The sequence below is a fragment of the Polyodon spathula genome, chromosome 15, assembly GCF_017654505.1.
Source record: "Polyodon spathula isolate WHYD16114869_AA chromosome 15, ASM1765450v1, whole genome shotgun sequence".
In the NCBI taxonomy this organism is placed as follows: domain Eukaryota; kingdom Metazoa; phylum Chordata; class Actinopteri; order Acipenseriformes; family Polyodontidae; genus Polyodon; species Polyodon spathula.
In genome coordinates, this window is record NC_054548.1 from 30759016 (window position 1) to 30779241 (window position 20226).

At 38.4% G+C, this 20226-nt stretch overlaps 1 protein-coding gene across 1 annotated transcript in view; it reads right to left on the minus strand.

The window, feature by feature from the left end:
* Nucleotides 1-20226, minus strand: part of LOC121327941 (LIM domain only protein 7-like) — a 77570-nt gene that overhangs the window by 37822 nt on the left and 19522 nt on the right. The window contains exon 3 of the mRNA XM_041272305.1: nt 16595-16664. Within this exon, the coding sequence (XP_041128239.1) occupies nt 16595-16664 (70 nt within the window). The remainder of the gene's footprint in view (nt 1-16594; nt 16665-20226) is intronic.

Sequence of the window (20226 nt, forward strand, 5' to 3'; positions counted from 1 at the left end):
TGTCTTCTGACACTTAAAAAAAAGCTTATGAATGGCTGTTTGCCATGACCTTAAATAGGTCAGTAGAATCCATCCTGCCTTTCTTCATTTGCAGCAAGAAACAGTTCTGTATTTTCAACAAAATACTAATGCTATAAGAATTGGAGTCTGCATTTATTATACACACATGTATAAAAAACACACACCCGTTTCAAAATTTGTATTTCGATAACAGTGTAACAATTTTTTTTTTTTTTTTTTTTGGTTCCTGGGTAGTAAGTGTTATTTCCTAATTGCTTATGCCTCAAAAGTATAGAAAATGGCTATTATTCCCCACAGACTTTGCTTTTGTGACCAGGACAGTGATATTTTGAAATTTACCTATTTTCCAGAACATTCCAGATAGATTCAGTGCTGAGTAAACTTGGAGTAACTTCTAGAACTTTCCAGTAATATAAATAGTAGTATAAATACAGGGGCCTTAAGCCCACCAGTTCAGTTTAGTTCCAGCTGCCTAAGTGGATACATATCTGCATTTTTCTGAGATGGCATCAAGAGGTTGCAAGCATCCGGCAGACGCATTTTGCTATGTCTGCGGCCAATTTATCAAGACAAGAGCGAAAAAATACTCTGTGGAAGCATCTGCTAAGATGTGTGAGGCCTACAAGGCATATTTCGGCATGCCTGTCGGGGATCAAGACAAACCCTGGGCACCTCATTTCACCTGCGAGCACTGCAAAAAAACTCTGGAAGGCAAGATGGACAATTGTTGCTCGGAATTTTATGTTATAAAATTTGTTAATTTTTAAAATTGTAAAAGTTTTAAAATGTTTTACAATTCTCAATGTTATTGAAAAAATATATCATATATGAAAAATGTTGCGAGAATCTCTTACATATTAGTCATGGGTGAAATAAATGTATTTGTAGGATGGTACAGAGGGGAAAAGAGAGCCATGTAGTTTGATATCCCAAGAATTTGGCGGGAACCCACTGACCACTCAAGCAACTGCTACTTCTGCATGGTGGACCCTTCCAAACGTCGGACTGGCAAGAATGCACCTGCCATCACGTATCCGGACCTTCCTTCTTCCATCGCCCCGGTGCCACAACCCTTACTACCCCAACCAAAAAGACCTCAACGACTTGCCGAGCTTTTGACGTCTAGGCTCAAGCAGTGGAACTTGTTGGATGAAAGTGTGCAAGTCGGAGATAACAGGAAGCGTCACCAACCTTTTTCCAGCTTCTTCACCCGTCAAGATGGGCTCTGCTTCTGCCACAATGTGACCAGTCTGTTCGAGGCAATCGGAATCGCCTGTAACCAGAATGAGTGGCGCCTCTTCATTGACAGCTCATCCAGGAGCCTCAAAGCCGTGCTGCTCCATAATGGTAACAAGTACCCGTCTCTTCCCCTGGCTCACTCGGTGCACCTCAAAGAGGATTACAACAGCATCAAGACCTTGCTGGACGCCTTGAAGTATGATGAGTACGGCTGGGAGGTCATAGGAGACTTCAAAATGGTGGCATTCCTGATGGGTCTCCAAGGCAGTTTTACCAAGTTTCCCTGCTATCTTTGCCTTTGGGACAGCAGGGACACCAAGGCGCACTACCACAGGCGGGACTGGCCACAGCGGACCGAGTTCTCTGTGGGGAGGAACAACGTCAAGTGGGAGCCACTGGTGGACCCCCGGAAGGTGCTGATGCCACCACTGCACATCAAATTGGGCCTTATGAAACAATTTGTCAGAGCTCTAGATAAGGAGTTGGCAGCCTTCAAAAAGGCAGCACTACATGAGGGGAAAAACCGAGTCAAACACTTGCCAGGAATCCTAATGGCGGTCTGCCCAACAGGAGTACTGGCTTATCGCCTCATGAGGTCATGAGAGGAAGGGAGATGCACCTCTGGACCAGCAAAACACAAGATTTTTTTTTTCCCCCCAGCAAAAAGGTAAGAGAGACCCTCAAATTAAATGGTTCCACTCAGACCAAGCTGCCACTGGCTCAATATCAGATGAAAACGTAACAGATGTTAAAAAATAAATACTGCTTTTTTTTTTCTTTTCCAAAACACTATCGTTCCTAATGACCGCTGCTGCTACCACTGCAAAAAAGACTGCATAAAACCTTCCAAACAGCACCACTGCAGCCCCCACTTCACCTATGCAATCAACTCAACAGATCAGACTTGCACAGCAACCACAACTCTGGCCCCAACACGATGCAACAGTATCCAAATGGAACCCAATAATAGACTAGTGATAAAAACCAGACCCCAGAACCTCAATTCAAAATACACAATCCACATATATATCAGTAACTCTCAACCTTACAGCATGGACTTTGGTGCATAATGTTGTATGCAAAGATGTCACTGAGAGAGGTGTACCAAGTCCCGATTGACAAAGAATTTGTGAAGTACCACCTCTGAGCTAAGGATCCATTTGTGGATTCACATAAAATGGAAAGAAGGAATAAAAAGATTTTAGGAGACACATCTAGGACCTTTGGATCAGGAAACTCTCTGTATAATTCATATCACATTGAACAAAGTAAAGACTATATCGGTTGGGTAAAACACGAGATAGGTAAGAGGTTAGGAGAAACTATCAATTTGGACACAGCGGCTACAGATGAACAACTAATCACCCTAGAGAACATACACACATTAGCAGAGGTAATGGACGGCCTATTGACAAAGATGTATGTGAAAGCAGCCTGTAGGTTGTATGGACAACATGTGGTAGCACAATTACAGGATGCTCTGACTGACGTACTAAATAGCAAATTTCAAGACATTTCATAAATGAAAATATAATGAGAAAGGCTATGGATAACACTTGCAGTGAAAACAAGTATTGGGTAGCAGATCTGAATAGATGTAAAAAATTTAGAACAAATACGACTTTTGAATGGTTTGATTGGTAAAAAAAAGGTTTACATGCCTAATTTGACCAGGGTAATTGAGATCCTAGGCAAGGAGGGTTACAATTGGGCAAATCTAAATTCAGTACAGTATGGCACATTTTTGTTTATTTCTTTTCTCCACCCACGCTTTATGTTGGTTAGGCTGGCAGAATGGAATCAAAGCATACTTCTTGACAAGGGATTAGTGCGATTAACTTTTTTGTATCTATACCAAATCTTTTTCTAAAACCAGGTAGGCATCCAACAGGATCTCACGGCAAGGAGGGACCACCTTATAGCAGTGGTTCTCAACCCTGGTCCTGGAGGAACACTGCCCTGGTGGTTTTTGTTCCAACCAAGCACTCAGTTACATAATTGAACCCTTAAGTGAACTAATAATTTGCCTAATCTGAGCTATTTAATCATTTTAAAACAAATGGAGATTTCAATTTAGGTATACAATTGTATAAGGAGTTTAAATTATCCAAATTTTTATAAGCTACACTATTTAAAGAGTCAAATTAAGCTAATTACCAGTCCAATTAAGTGTTCAATTAAATAATTGAGAGCTTGGTTGGAACAAAAACCAGCAAGGCAGTGTTCCCCCAGGACCAGGATTGAGAATCACCACCTTATAGCACTCCTCACAAATTATACTTGGACATTTTTGTTCCTTTTTTTTTTTTTTTTTTTTTTTTTTAACCAAACTGTTAAACCACACAGTTAACAGTAAACAGTACACCCACTGTTTACCTCACATATTGTTCTTTCTCAAAAACAAAAGGTGAAAATAGGTCCATGTTTCAGCAAGTTTAACTGCAGAGCTAGAGTAGAGAAAGCAGGAAGATAATTACTCTAAAACAGCGACAGGAAAACAGGTCTCAAGTATACCTTATATTCTTACAACTATTTAAGTTATATTGTTAAATGGTTTAAAAGGCAACAGATTTTGTTCTTAATTTAAGAAATGCACTATTTTTGTTTGTATTTCTAATACGCTAAAAGCACTACAGCTTTCATTTTGTAGTACTATTGTTCTGAATCAGTAATGTTTGCATGTGTTGCAAGATACAGTACATACTTTGCTAACTATTTGAGTAGGCCATAATAAAGCAGGATGTGGACATTTCAGAAGTGAAACTAAGACATTACTACATTCCATAAGCCTAATCATTGACAACAGCATCAATAGAAAGGTTAGCAAATAAAAAAAAACTTATTATGCAAATGTACTTGTATACCCATCTATTGTTTTGCTCTCGAAAAACTCCCCAATATACCAACACGCTCATTGCATTTGAGAAACACAGGCGCGCACACACACACACACACTTTGTCACTGCATCAGCAGAACAAGGCGGCTATCGGGATAGAAACTCGATCAGCACTGTTCTCTGTTCCACACACTTAAGGCAGAAGCTAATAACCTGTAGCAATGCATCATCTAATACAGAAGAGGTTAAAGACAGTCAGTGATTACTGTGAAAGAGTCTGGAGAGTTATCAGAACCTCTTCTCACTCAAATTACCAAAGCTACTCCTGGAGCTCGGTTGGTGATTTAATGTGTTTTAGGGACTGGGATTTGATTGGTTTGATCCCTGGCAGTGTTTCCTTATCTCTCCCTTGATGCAACATATATTGTTCAGTCACACTTTTCTAAACGGTAGTGTCAGTGGCAACTTCCCATCACTTGACATCTGACATGGAAGTGAACATAAACCTTTCAAACAATCACAATTGGTGTACTTCACTACTAAGGTCAGAGATTCAACTCAATTCAAATGTAAATCATTAGGACACCTGGTTAAATCATACTGTAGGTTGCCTCAAGTACTACAATCCGATATCCATCCCATCTGCTGTAAATAAACTGGAACAATTAAACAGTATACTGTACAGTAGATCCTCTTAACATGACAATGTCAATCACATTCTTACAAACCATTCGATAGAAACGAATTGCAGATATTTATCTGTACGAGACAGCTGGCATCTTATTTAGCACGTATTAAATATACAGGATTAAGACATTGATACATGGTAGCAGTTTGATGATATGAGTAGAACACAATAATTCAGATGAAGTGCTGACCACGAGTATGCTCTGTAAAAAGGACTCTGACACCTGCCACAAGCCTTGATAAAATGCAGGACTGAAGTGAGGCTTTAGAGTCATACTCCATTTACATTTAAACATAGAGGCCTCAGAGGCAAATGTTCTTTCCAGCCCAGTGCTCTTAATCTGCTGTAATCACATTTAGCCAAGACGTGGCAAGCATAAAGTATCTTCATGTGATTCATTGTGCAAGTTCCAAGACTATAAAATCTGTCAAAACAATTGCGTCATGGAACTTGAATATCTGGGATAGTACTTCTCCAAAATGGACATCACAGAAATATATGTAAAAGCAAATGATCAGTGGATTTTACTACCGATATAGAATGAACGATTTTGTAGCAGTTACTGAATCGCAGTTCCTTACTGGTAGCCTCATTTTCCAAGTGCAGGGATTATCTTCACAACACCATCAGGAATGGTGTTCAAGCGGCATTTGATGGATATGGTCTTACAGCATGTCAAAAATGTAATTATACTTATTCATGAATAAAATGGAGCGATTTGTTCACTATGCGTGTCTTGGTTCTTCTTCACACTACCCTATAGCACAGAGTATAATACTAGTGAATTACAAGTGAACATGTACAGACTTGGTATTATTTTACATCAGCTTATTAAACTTATCAGCAGGTTATTAAACAGTAGAATTTCAAATAATTTTGCTGGGAAGTAAATATTGCAGTTAATGACACACTAAATGACAGTTACTCGGCCCTAACCGGAAATGTTCTATTAAATAAATAAATAAATAAATAAATAAATAAATAACACACTCAACAAAACACCACACCCTAAACAAAAAATCATTACATAATTACTTTTTAGCATTGCATGCCCATTGTAGAGCATTAATAAAATGAGGTCAAAATGAACAACATGTAGTCCTTGTGGTGGATATTCTTCAATTATGGTAGTTTTCATGGTTTAGAGGGTCATTTTAAAAGTTATGGTATCGAATGTGATGTTGATAATGGTATCGTGCACATAAACTTTTTTTTTTTTTTTTTTTTTTTCAATCTTACCAGCAAACCCACAAACCTCAAATGCTGAAAAGACCGGATTTTCTTTGGCTTTAAAATACTGTTATGCTTCCTTGACCTAGCTGTTGAGGGTTCAGCACTGTAGTTCAATCGGCATGAAGTCATCTATAAAATTGCTTCCTAAGTCTACATCCACTAAAATCAAAGTGTCTAATGTTGTAAACCAATAAACAGTTGGACTCCTGGCTCCATTTCCAGATCAGGTTCAATACAAGCAAATATTATAAGAAACCACAGCAGTTAATTTGCAAGTAACTTGGGATTATTTTACAAACTTAAACACAAACACTGGTCCAGCTGTACAAGACGGAGCTCTTAAACCCTTAAGGTCCTCTACTTTTGATTAATTTATAGTAAATGTGTCCAAGGAACACATTGATTTGTCATCAATACAAATACAATTGGATAGCAATGTCAAATTAAGCAAACTTAATTTACATGCACAGAAGTCCGAAACATTTAGTCATGTCACGTTTAGTTAAAATCTAGTGCTTTCCATTCTACATCAAATTTCTCAAAACATATCTACCATACTACAGACCCCAAGAGGTTTTCGTTGTATAAATACAGTAATTTATCGTAAACATAAGTTCCCTACACAAATGAATACACCGCAGGCGTTTTAAAAGGGTTTATTCTTTAATACACTATTTAAAAACTGAGGGCAAACAGCAACCTAAGAGTGTTCAACAAACTTAGTGGGGGGTCATTCCATTGATCTGGTAGCAGACTTTAATACTGCTGCCATACTGCTGGAGTTGTTAGCTCTCATTCTGAATGAATTCAGATCCATCACTACTACTACTACTCAGATCAACTGAGAGGAACGGTAGTTCCTCGTACAAGTTAGAAAAACTTGTTTGAAACTACCACGAGTCTCTATACAGCTCCAAGAGTTTAGCTGTTTTCACCATGTTGCAGCGGCAAAACTTAGAATTACTATCTGTACCAAAAGTCTGAAACTTTCTTACATCAAAGTGAAAAAAAAATGCAGATACCTGTTTTACAGAATGAGATAAGTCGTCAAACTAATTAGGCTTCCAAGCCAAAGGCTGGGAAGCCTATTGTTATTGTTAAGAATTTTTTAATTTTTTTTTATTTTTATTATTACTTTTCTTTCCAAAACTTTAAACTGCTGCTGCTTCGAAGCTGTGTGACTGATCAGGGTCTGACTTGGCAGCTAACAAGCTGGATACCTTGGCTGTCTGATACTGAAAAAATGTTGCTGCTGCGTCCTTGCAATTGGCGCCATGATGCATTTTTCGATAAAACCTTTCGAAATCTTCTTGTGAACCAGTGAAGCAATTGATCTGAAACTTGGCATATATCATCAGCATCCAAGCCCACATCAAGTTTGCTTAGCAGGAGTTGCTGTGATAAATTTTAATGTCAAAATGGCTGCCACAAATCTTATCGAAACTCGCCCCTAAAACTGCTGCTGTTAGAAAACTGTTTGTCCGACAAACTCCAAACTTGGTAGTTATCGTCCCAGTAACAATGGAATACAAATATGTGAAAATAGTGATGTTTTATAAAATAAAATGGCCACCACTTATGTTTAGATTTGAAATTTAAACCTGTGTCGGTTGACAAACAATTTGCTTGACTAACTCCAAACTTCATAAGCATCTTCCTTGCTACTGTATCAATACAACTGACTTTTAAAAAAAATTGTGTTGACCGGAAACGAAAATGGCCGTTTGACGCATTTTTTTTTAGAAACCTTTCGAAATCATCTTCTTGGGAACCAGTGAAGCGATTGGTCTGACACTTGGCAAATATCATCAGCATCCAAACCCACATCAAGTTTGCGAAGCAGAAGTTTCTGCGATAAATTTTAACGTCAAAATGGCTGCCACAAATCTTATTGAAATGCACCCTTAACAGCAAACTGCTGCTATTTGAACACCGTTTGACCAACAAACTCCAAACAGGGTAGTTATTGTCCCAGAAACAATGGAATAAAAAAAAATGTCAAAATGGTTATGTTTTATAAAAAAAGTTGGCCGCTAGGTGTATGGTTACGTCTGAAATTTAAAACTGCCACAGTTGACAAACGGTTTACTTGATAAACTAGAAACTTCACAAGCATCACCCTTGACACTGTAGCAATACAACTGACTTAGGAAACTCATGTTAAACAAGATGGCTGCCCGACGCATTTTTAAAAAAAAACTTTCAAAATCTTCTGTGGAACTGTTGAAGTTGTCGATTTTTTAAACTTGGCACATTGAGAACTAAACCCGCGTAGACGGGTACTGACTGATACTGGGGCTTGGGAGCCGTAAAACTGCCTGGCAGTTCTAGTTCAAAATTGTTATTCTCCTCCTCCTCCTCCTTTGTTTCCTTTTTATTTTTATTTTAAGAGTGTGTAACGACTATTCAAACAGAAAAGCTAAATAACTGGACAGCTACCAATCACGTGATTACACATGTTGGTCAACGTCAAAATAAACCAGGGAATGCAAGCAGTTTGATATCCACACCAATTTTATTAAACAATGTATTTATATTTAAAAACGGCACATATCGCAGAATGAATGAATAAATAAATAAATAAAATAATTACCCTGGTTTGAACTTGCAACATGACGTGCTTGAAGAGCACACGGCCTTAGCCAGCTGATCAGCTTTTGCAGAAAACTGGTTTCTGCTCGATTCTAGAAATGCTCTATTTACTGTTTGACAATTTCTGGTTTCCTGTTTGGTCAAATGTAGTGCTCCTGACAGATTGTTCCCCCAAGTACTGCAGGATCAGTGAGAGAAACAAAAAACGAAAAATACTTTGTCATTAAGTCCTGATAGCGGGAAACTAAACTGTACCTAACCGTACCCTAACCTTAGCCATAACCTTGTACTATTACATTCTGAAAATCGAAATCATTACTTATAAAAAAGAAAATAACTCTGTTCACATTGTGTAACGGGAATGCGCATTCAAGGAAACATGCTTCAAAGTAGCACCCATATTAGCACAATCCACAGAGGTAACGCTTATCAACTTGTTGTGTGAATTTACCACATACTGCTCTTTCACAATGGGCAGAGATGGATGTTTTATTTGTAATGCATTTAGTTACCTGTCATTGTTTTTTGTTGCGTGTGTCACTTTATGCGCACTGTATCTAGGTTGAGCTGCGTTTCTCTGCCACTTTGCAGCTTTCTGATTGAAATGTTTCTGCCAAAGCTTCGTGGCTAGCATCATAAGATGATATATTCCCCTGTGCATATATTATACAAAATGAAGAAACTGACGGCTGCCATGTCCAGTACATTGTAAGATACAGCAATTGGACACCGGTGATTGCTTTCATGGAGAACTAAGTTTTGCGCAGATGGGGGAAACTCTCTTCTCGTTTTGTTTACTGTTCCAAACAGTCTGTTTTTTTTTCTTCAGCTGTTTCTTCAACTGAAAACTGTTAATGCTGTTTTCAATGAATTCGTTACAAATTCCTGCTGCCAATGCAAATATATCTGTAGTTGCTCTCAAATCAAAATGCAAAAATATCAAGATTTCTCGAAATATTCTTGTAATAGTAATATTACAAGACAGCAGGCTATATGCTCATGTAGACAGCAAGGCGGCAGTTCGCCAAGGAATTGAGAGATTACAATAGAGATTTGGATAACGCATATCTAGATTTCAAGAGCAATATTTTATTCAAATACATACTGCTGTAAACTCAGCAGAGATAGAGATAACAAACAGACTTGTATACATATACAACATAGCGTATTGTAGGTTATATTGACAAAAGCGTGTATTTTAACACGCCATCAAAATGAATACTTTTGGCAGTTCTAGGTAGAAGTGCTTAACTTTTTTTTTTGCGATTGACTTTCAAATGCCGTCAGGATATTTAATATATATATATTTAGGAAAAGCCAAGAACAGACAACCGCTGATCTTTAACACACACAGTAGTATATATATATATATATATATATATATATATATATATATATATATATATATATATATATATGAGGAATGGTAGTTCCTCATATGTTAGAAAAACTTGCCGGAAACTAACGAGATTTAGTTATACAAAGAGACACTAGTGATCCTTCGCTTGCAGCATCTGTGGAGTAGCGGTTAGAGTACTGTGCTCCTGACTGGAGGGTTGTGAATTCAAGCACAGGTGTGGGACACATTGATACAGGTCCAGTTAAAAAGCTGACTGTATAAATGGGTAATTGTACATCATAACTAAGTTGGCCTGGATTAGTATGTCTGCTAAAAAAATAATAATAATACATGTGCATGGTTAGTATTTGGATGGGAGACTGCCTTGCAATAACAGGTACTATATATACACAGTACTGTGCAAATGTTTTAGGCAGGTGTGAAAAAATGCTGTAAAGTAAGAATGCTTTCAAAAATAGACATGTTAATAGTTTATATTTATCAATTAACTAAATGCAAAGTGAGTGAACATAATGTCAGAGGTATGGCTTTTTGGCCGCAAGTCTTCCATGAAGGCCACTTCTGACCAGACTTCTCTGGGTAGTAGATGGGTGTACCAGGGTCCCACTGTTTTCTTTCTGGACTGCATTATGCATTGCTGGACATCTTCAGATTGTGAAGGGAAGTAAGTGTGATGTGTCTTTCATCTGCTGCAGTAAGTTTCCTTGGCCGACCACTGTGTCTACGGTCCTCATTGTTACCCGTTTCTTTGTGCTTCTTCAAAAGAGCTTGGGCAGCACATCTGGAAACCCCTGTCTGCCTTGAAATTTCTGCCTTGGAGAGACCTTGCTGATGCAGTATAACTGCCTTGTGTCTTGTTGCTGTGCTCAGTCTTGCCATGGTGTATGGCTTTTGACAGTAAACTTCAGCAACCTCACCTTGTTAGCTGAGTTTAGCTGTTCCTCACCCAGTTTTATTCCTCCTATACAGCTGTTTCTGTTTCACATTTTGAATTGATGATCATTAGCACCTGTTTGGTATAATTGTTTAATCATACACCTGACTAAGCCTACAAAATCCCTGACTTTGTGCAAGTGTACCTAGAAGATTTGATGCACAGAACATTTTGCACAGTACTGTGTATGTATATATATATATATATATATATATATATATATATATATATATATATATATATATATATATATATATATATATATTGCAACTTTGAAATAACACTGGATGAAAACTGTCTTCTCAGGTTAATGGTCTTTATTTCCAAGCACATTGAAAAAGCAAAAAATATCTTATTTTTACACTGGCCGAAAATACATGAACCATTGGCTTTGTTTACAGCATAAACAATGAGGCAGCGCGTGTGCAATACAGCGTCACCTTCTATTACTCTGCTGCTTGCATACTCGACACCACCTATTGGCCGGGGTTAGTATTGATCGCCTAATGTATTTCAATGGACATTAATTTTACCATAGGAGTAAACAACCAACATCCACAATTCTGTAACATTTAAGTATATTATTGGGGGTAGATTGTCCAGGTCTACAATGCCACTTTAATGTACAGGTGTATACACTATATGTGTATGTGTATATATATATAGATATATATATATATATATATATATATATATATATATATATATATATATATATATATATATATATATATATATATTATAATAACACACACACACACACACACATATATATATATATATACACACATACACATATATATATATATACATATACATATATATATATATATATATATATATATATATATATATATATATATATATAACATACATATATATATATATATATATATATATATATATATATATAGAGCTCTGGAAAAAATTGAGACCACTGCAAATTTTTCTTAAATCAGCATCTCTACATGTATGGCAGCCATTCCATTCCTGTGTCTGTTGAATTCCAACACAGGCACACCTCATTCTACTGAATGAGGTACTGATTAGGGGATCACCTGAACCAAATCTTATTTAATGAGGAAAAGTATAAAAACCACTCCTGTGGTCATCACTATCCTCTTGCAATAGGACCAGCTGGATGGCAAAACAGTGCTAGTAGTACCTCAAAAGTAATTGGAATAAAAAAAATAACTATTGACCATGCCCAAAGAGTTGAAAAGGAAAGTTTTGAGTGAGGAAAAGAAGGGTTCAATTCTGGCTTTACTGGCAGAGGGATACAGTGAGTGTCGGGTTGCTTCCATCCTTAAAATTTCAAAGACGGCGGTTCATAAGAACAAGGTCAAACAGCACACATTGGGGACAACAAAGCTACAGACCGGCAGAGGGCGAAAACGACTCTCCACTGACCGGGATGACCGCCAACTCATTCGAATGTCACTCAGCAACCGTAGGATGACATCAAGTGACCTACAAAAAGAATGGCAAACGGCAGCTGGGGTGAAGTGCACTGCGAGGACGGTTCGAAACAGGCTCCTAGGGGCATGGCTGAAGTTGTGCAAAGCTAGAAAAAAGCCCTTCATCAATGAGAAGCAAAGAAGAGCCAGGCTGAGGTTTGCAAAAGACCATAAGGATTGGACCGTAGAGTCATCTTCTCTGATGAGTGCAATTTTCAGCTTTGCCCAACACCTGGTCATCTAATGGTTAGACGGAGACCTGGAGAGGCCTACAAGCCACAATGTCTCGCACCCACTGTGAAATGTGGTGGAGGATCGGTGATGATCTGGGGGTGCTTCAGCAAGGCTGGAATCGGGCAGATTTGTCTTAGTGAAGGACGCATGAATCAAGCCAAGGTTGTCCTGGAAGAAAACTTGCTTCCTTCTGCTCTGACAATGTTCCCTAACTTTGAGGATTGGTTTTCCTGCAAGACAATGCTCTATGCCACACAGCCAGGTCAATCAAGGTGTGGATGGAGGACCACCAGATCAAGACCCTGTCATGGCCAGCCCAATCTCCAGACCTGAACCCCATTGAAAACCTCTGGAATGTGATCAAGAGGAAGACGGATGGTCACAAGCTATCAAACAAAGCCGAGCTGCTTGAATTATTGCGTCAGGAGTGGCATAAAGTCACCCAGCATCAATGTGAAAGACTGGTGGAGAGCATGCCAAGACGCATGAAAGCTGTGCTTGAAAATCAGGGTTATTCCACCACATATTGATTTCTGAACTCATCCTAAGTTAAAACACTAGTATTTTTATATGGAATTTGGGAGAAATGTTGTCAGTAGTTTATAGAATAAAACAAAAATATTAAATTTTACCCAAACACATACCTATAAATAGTAAAACCAGTGAAACTGATAATTTTGCAGTGGTCTCTTAATTTTTTCCAGAGCTGTATGTGTGTGTGTGTGTATATATATATATATAAAAACTAGTAGTTTTTCCCCCCCCCCACTGTAGATGAAAAGATTGTACATTCAGAAAGGAATACGATTTAATTGTCCTTATAAATCACATACCTTGACCCAAGTTAAAAATAAATAAATAAAAAATAAATAAAAAAAGCAATTATGCAAAAAAGCTGACAAAGTGCTCAGAGTTGTAGGGGTGGCTAAAAGATTAGCTGCATTACTATGTTTAAAATGAAAGGGACTGCGCCTTTAATGATCCTCCCGGCTCCACCCCCTAGAAGGCAGAGGTCAGATTACCAGCACAAAAGGACTGCCTGTGTAAGTGCACTCTCTCTCTTCTTGATTCAGCAGACAAGCAGCAGTGTAGGAGAGCCAGTCAGAGACAAGTGAAACCAAACAAACTCAGCTTAAGTTTATCAAGCACCCCAAAGGGAAGCTAGGAAGGTTCCAGAGACAGTGTTAGCCGGCAGGGAAGTCCAGGAGCCACAGCTTAAGGAGTTGTGTAACTAAATGAACAAGAGAAAGACAGTCTGCAATATTTAAAAAGGCCTTAAACTAAAACGTTCAATGAACTTGTGGACTGCTGTGACTGTGAATTACTGCGTTCTATACTGAAAGAAGCCTAAATCTGGACTTAATGAAATTACAGAGACTGACCTGATTTTATTTAAAAGTTATATGATTATTTGCAAAAGTTTTGTGTTGTTATGTAAAGTATAAGTTACATAGACTGATTCCAATAAGTAGTGTCCTTTTGTTTGGTTTTAATTTTAGTATTATTAAAAGTTCAGTTTTGCTGTAAAGTTTTTTCTGTGAAGTGGTTTTCTCCCACTGCTAATTAAAAAAATAGCCGCCTAGCTATTTCATCCCGAGGGCTCAACCTGTGTCATGCCTACTGTAGATGCCTGTAACCAGATGCAGACTGCCGTGCTTGATCATATGCCTGGAGTGGACACTCATCTTATGGACTGTGGCCTGCCCTTTTAACTTCCAGAGAAATGTTCTGACAAAAATGAACGCCTACAAGGCTGACTGCAGTCGTACAGCTGGACTGGGAACTACCACACCAGTCAATATAGGCTGCAAGCTGGTGCTTCGCAAGAACACTGAATTTGCCACTGGTCCCATCAATGGGGCAATAGAGAAGCTTCAAGCTGTTTCCTACTATCTGGAAAACACAAGTATGGTCAAAATCATAACCACCTCATGTAACAATGGAGTCACTCATAACTTTGAACGTTTATGCAGAAAGTTTGAAATCATTCAATCACCATTTACAAATGCAAGGGTAAGACTTAAAAACAGTTAGGATGGATCTTGGTAACTCCATTTCTTCCTATAAACAAAGTTTCATTGCACTTTCCAGAGTTACATCCTTATGCGGTGTCTGCCTTAACTTTTTGACCCCATCTGCATTTAGGCACCTCAAACTGCAGTTGCAGAGTACAATAGGTTCAGAGGGATTTGCTGCCCCAAGTTGATAAGCTTGAAGGAGACCAACATGCACAAGGGACATGCATAAGGGGTAAAGGATAGAGTGCATTTCATTCACCAAGCCATCACAAATGTTCAGGAACAGCAAAAGCCTCAAATCTACTAAGGAGAACACTTGCAGTTACACATTCGTTCAGAGGCTTCAGCAACCTGAATGTCACCTCATGCTATGCAAATGCAACATTGCAGTTCCTTCTTCACTTGCAGCCTCTGAAGGACTTATTAAAACACAGTCAACAAGATCGGGAGCTTTGTTCACAACTATGATCACTGGCCATCCACTACATCTTTATCTATTGTGGATATTTGTCACTTCTTAGGAGAACCCTTCAATAGAGGTGAGCAGCAAGATGTTGCAGTTTCTCACCAAATTGTCTGAAATTTCTCCTGAAATATCTTGCATGGTTTCAGTCACAATAAGTGAACTTATTCAGTCAACAGGAAGAATGATTGCAGTGCAAACCAGACAGGACTGTTACAAAGCGACACAATGCCAAGTTTACTGCTGTGCAGAAGAGCAAAATCACTGTGGACAACAGGAATGACCAGTTATCTTCCATTATCATACACCAAGGGCAGGGTGTTACTTCAGGACACTAGGTGTCTCTTCTTGCTGTGGGTGCTACTGGAAAATGGGGGCAAGCAAATGATGCACTCATTGAAGTCAAACCATGGCCAAGAAATGTAAAGGACACGGAAATGATCTTTTATCAAGAGATCTAATGCTTTACAAATGCCTTACAATGGCCTAACTTCATAACACCTCTATACAAGGAGAATAATGTTTTTTTTTTTCAGCATTAAAATGTGTTGGCATACTACCCTTTAGCACTGACATGCATCTGTACCTTTTTAATCATTCATAACACTAGTTTTGTACCTAAGTAAATATCAATACCTATCAGAAAAGAATCAGGCACTGTTTTCACCACTCATGGATGTACATTTGCAACTAAAACAATGCAAGGTTTAACTTTCAATATTGTCCAAAAGTCCCTTCTACCATTATTTTACTTTATAATCTTTTCTCTTTTCACTTATTACTCTTATTACTGTCTTGTCTGTCTATTTACCGTACACATTCTCGAATAGCTTTCCCTCGTTTTATATCCAACAAAAACATTGTCAATGTAAAAAAAGAAGTTAGAAAAATGAAACAGCCATTTTAAAGGGGTGATATCAAACACAGAAGTCCAAGTTAGGAGAAGCAATTAGGCCAATCTTGTCAAGCATCAGGCAAATAGGCTCCACTTGAAATGCTCTTTGTATGACTTGAAGTGACTGAGACACACATTGAGACTACGTGTTGTAGTGTGTGTCTGCCTCTGTATCTCAGTGTGTGTGTCTCAGTCACTTCAAGTGGAGCGATAAAGTGGTGCGAATCGATCAAAAATAGGCGCCAAGTTAGATGCAAGAATTGTGTGAATCTTGGGCTCCAGCACCTTTCCAATTGTACCTATTTGCTTGATGCTTGACAAGATTGGCCTAATTGCTTCTCCTAACTTGGACTTCTGTGTTTGATATCACCCCTTTGAAACGGCTGTTACGTTTTTCTAACTTCTTTTTTTACATTGACAATGTTTTTGTTATAAATTATACACTCCTTGGTTTGTATGCCTTTGTTGTTTTGCTCTAGTTTTGTCAAATTAGCAGGTGCTTGTCACCTTCCAAAATAATTCATCAATAAATACAAATAGGAGCCTATGAATACCAGAGTAAATGCTTTAAGAAAAAGCATGTGTGAGCTTTACAAAAGTGAACAACATACATGAACACTTACCAAGCCAGCGATTGGTGTAGACAATCTATTGACCTTCTTTACAATGCCAGGTTTAATCTTGTTGATCAAACTAGAAACAAAGGAGAAAGCGGTTTACAGTGTTACAGGCGGTTTCAAAGTAGCAGTATATGGAATCAGCACAGCATTATCTTTTACGGCTTTGTTAATTCACCTGGCTTTAGTTTACTTTATTTCCCAACGTGCACTGCACAATTATGAATGCTCCTCATTTGGAGAACCAAGCAGTGCAATGAACTCAGGAACTGTACAGTAAGGTGTGGTCATGATTTACAGGAAACCACAATTAACCTGACAGGGACATCTGTAAAACATGCAACAGCCGTCATCTGACATTTTATTATTAATGTCTGTATCCTGTCATTAGCAAAAAGGACAACATTCACAGTTTAAAATGTAAATGTTTTAGGAACTTGCGAAGAGAACTTTTTGGCATCATGAGTGTGTATAGCAATTGCTTATTTATTTAAGAGGTATATAATTTGTAAAGCATGTTGATTAAATATTAGTGTCTTTCAAAAGTATTCACCCCCTTGGACCTTTCCACATTTTATTGTGTTACAACATGGAATCAAAATGGATTTAATTAGAAGTTTTTGCCAATGATCAACACAATTACATAATGTCAAAGTGAAAAATAAAATCTACAAATTGTTCTAAATTAATTACAAATACAAAACAGAAAATAATTGATTACATAAGTATTCAGCCCCTTTGCTATGACACACCTAAATTAGCTCTGGTGCAACCAGTTGGCTTTAGAAATAACACAATTAGTTGAATGGAGTCCACCTGTGTGCAATTAAGGTGTTTTACATGATTTCAGGTTAAATACACCTGTCTCTGGGAGGTTCCACAGTTGGTTAGTACATTTCCTAACAAGAACTATATCATGAAGACGAAGGAACATTCAAAACAAATCCGGAATAAGGGTCTTCAAAAGCACCAATCAGGAGTAGGACATAAGAACATTTCCAAGGCATTGAATATCCCCCGGAGCACAGTAAAGTCCGTTATTAAGAAATGGAGATAATATGGCACAACTGTTAATCTGTCTACAACAGGCCATCCTCAAAAACTGAGTATCCGGGCAAGAAGGGCACTAGCCAGGGAGGCCACCAAGAGGCCTATGGCAACTCTAAAGGAGTTAGTCTTCCACAGCTGAGCTGGGAGACAGTGCATATGGCAACAATAGCCTGGGTGCTTCACAAAACTGGACTTTATGGGAGAGTGGCAAAAAAGAAAGCCACTGTTGAAAACAATCTCACATCAGACCTCGGCTAGAGTTTGCCAGAAGGCATGTGGGAGACTCCGAGACCAAGTGGAAGAAGATTCTATGATCTGATGAGACAAAATTAGAGCTTTTTGGACTCAAAACTAAGCGCTATGTTTGGCGCAAACCTAACACCTCACATCAACCTGAAAACACCATCCCTACCGTGAAGCATGGTGGTGGCAGAATCATGCTATGGGGATGCCTCTCTGCGTCAGGGACTGGAAAGCTTGTGAAGATAGAGGGCAAAATGGATGCAGCAAAGTACAAAGAAATCCTGGAGGATTAAGAGAGGAAGGGCAAGAGACTTGGGACTTGGGAAAAGATTCATGTTCCAGCAGGAAAATGACCCCAAACATACAGCCAAAGCCACACTGGAGTGACTTAAAAATGAAAAGGTCAATGTCCTGGAGTGGCCCAGTCAAAGCCGGGACCTCAATCCAATTGAGAATATGTGGAAACAGTTGAAAATTGCTGTTCACCAAAAAGGTCCCCATCCAACTTGACGAAGCTTGATCAATTTTGCAAAGAAGAATGGGCAAAAATTGCAGTGTCCAGATGTGCAAAGATGGTAGAGACTTATTTGAATAGACTCATGGCTGTAATTGCTGCCAAAAGGTGACTCTACCAAATATTGACTCAAGGGGGTGAATACTTATGCAATCAATTATTTTCTGTTTTGTATTTGTAATTTAGAACAATTTGTAGATTTTATTTTTCACTTTGACATTATGGAATTTTTTTTGTGTTGATCAGTGGCAAAAACTCCTAATTAAATCCATTTTGATTCCATGTTGTAACACAAATGTGGTAAAGTCTAAGGGGGGGGTGAATACTTTTGAGAGCCACTGTACTTTGCTATATAGTTAATAGATATAGCACATGGGCATTTTGTTTACTTTAGTGTCTGAAAAAAATACAGGAACCTCACATTTTAGTTGAGTACAGTAACTTTAGTTAATGCTATTTGTGTGAATGTTAGAATTAAATACTATTTACTATTAGGAGGTTTACTTTATTTTAAATTTCCCTTAGAACCGGTAAACACTTATACTTCAACACTTCAAACATATTTTGACAGACAGGTATAACTAAGTAAACAACTGGGAACCCTGGGCCCTTCCACTTACATTGAGTCTAGTGTTTCTGTATTCAATACATCACTAGCTATACATCACTTGGAAGCATCTCTGGGATATTATACTTGTCATTTTGTTAGAAATAGAGCATCAGTATTCACAACTGAGGCCCGTTATTGAAGACTCACTCAGAAGGTACCGCAGAGCGAGCACAACTGCTTAATTGGAGCAGAGGTGAAGGATTGGACACAGCACATGCAGTATTAGTGACTGATGTACCGGAAGGCACTGATATAGACTTCACTGAAGAAACCATGCACACTATTAAGGTGCTGGGATGCATGAAAGTAAGACGCAAAACATTTAATGCCATTATGAATAGTTTAGTGTTATTGTGCGAGTGCCGTCAGTTAGTGAACCTAGCCCAGGTCCCCAATGAAGTACTGCCACCTGGTGATCTTGCAGCCTGGAAGCTGGTGGTGGCTGATGGAACAAACATTGATTATGGTAAACATATTGAATCCTCAAGCTTTCATGAGAAGCTTAGACAGCTACTGCAGGAAGAAAGGAAGACGATGCATGAAGTTCAGGCTTTATACACAGCTGAAGGAGTGCAAACCACATCCACAGAAGACATAACACCGTGTAACAAATTTATTTTGGTTCCTGGGTAGTAAGTGTTATTTCCTAATTGCTTATGCCTCAAAAGTATAGAAAATGGCTATTATTCCCCACAGACTTTGCTTTTGTGACCAGGACAGTGATATTTTGAAATCTACCTATTTTCCAGAACATTCCAGATAGATTCAGTGCTGAGTAAACTTGGAGTAACTTCTAGAACTTTCCAGTAATATAAATCGTGGTATAAATACAGGGGCCTTAAGCCCACCAGTTCAGTTTAGTTCCAGCTGCCTAAGTGGATACATATCTGCATTTTTCTGAGATGGCATCAAGAGGTTGCAAGCATCCGGCAGACGCATTTTGCTATGTCTGCGGCCAATTTATCAAGACAAGAGCGAAAAAGTACTCTGTGGAAGCATCCGCTAAGATGTGTGAGGCCTACAAGTCATATTTCGGCATGCCTGTCGGGGATCAAGACAAACTCTGTGCACCTCATTTCACCTGCGAGCACTGCAAAAAAACTCTGGAAGGCAAGATGGACAATTGTTGCTCGGAAATGTTATAAAATTGGTTAATTTTTAAAATTGTAAAAGTTTTAATTAAGATGTTTTACAATTCTCACCGTTATTGAAAAAATATAT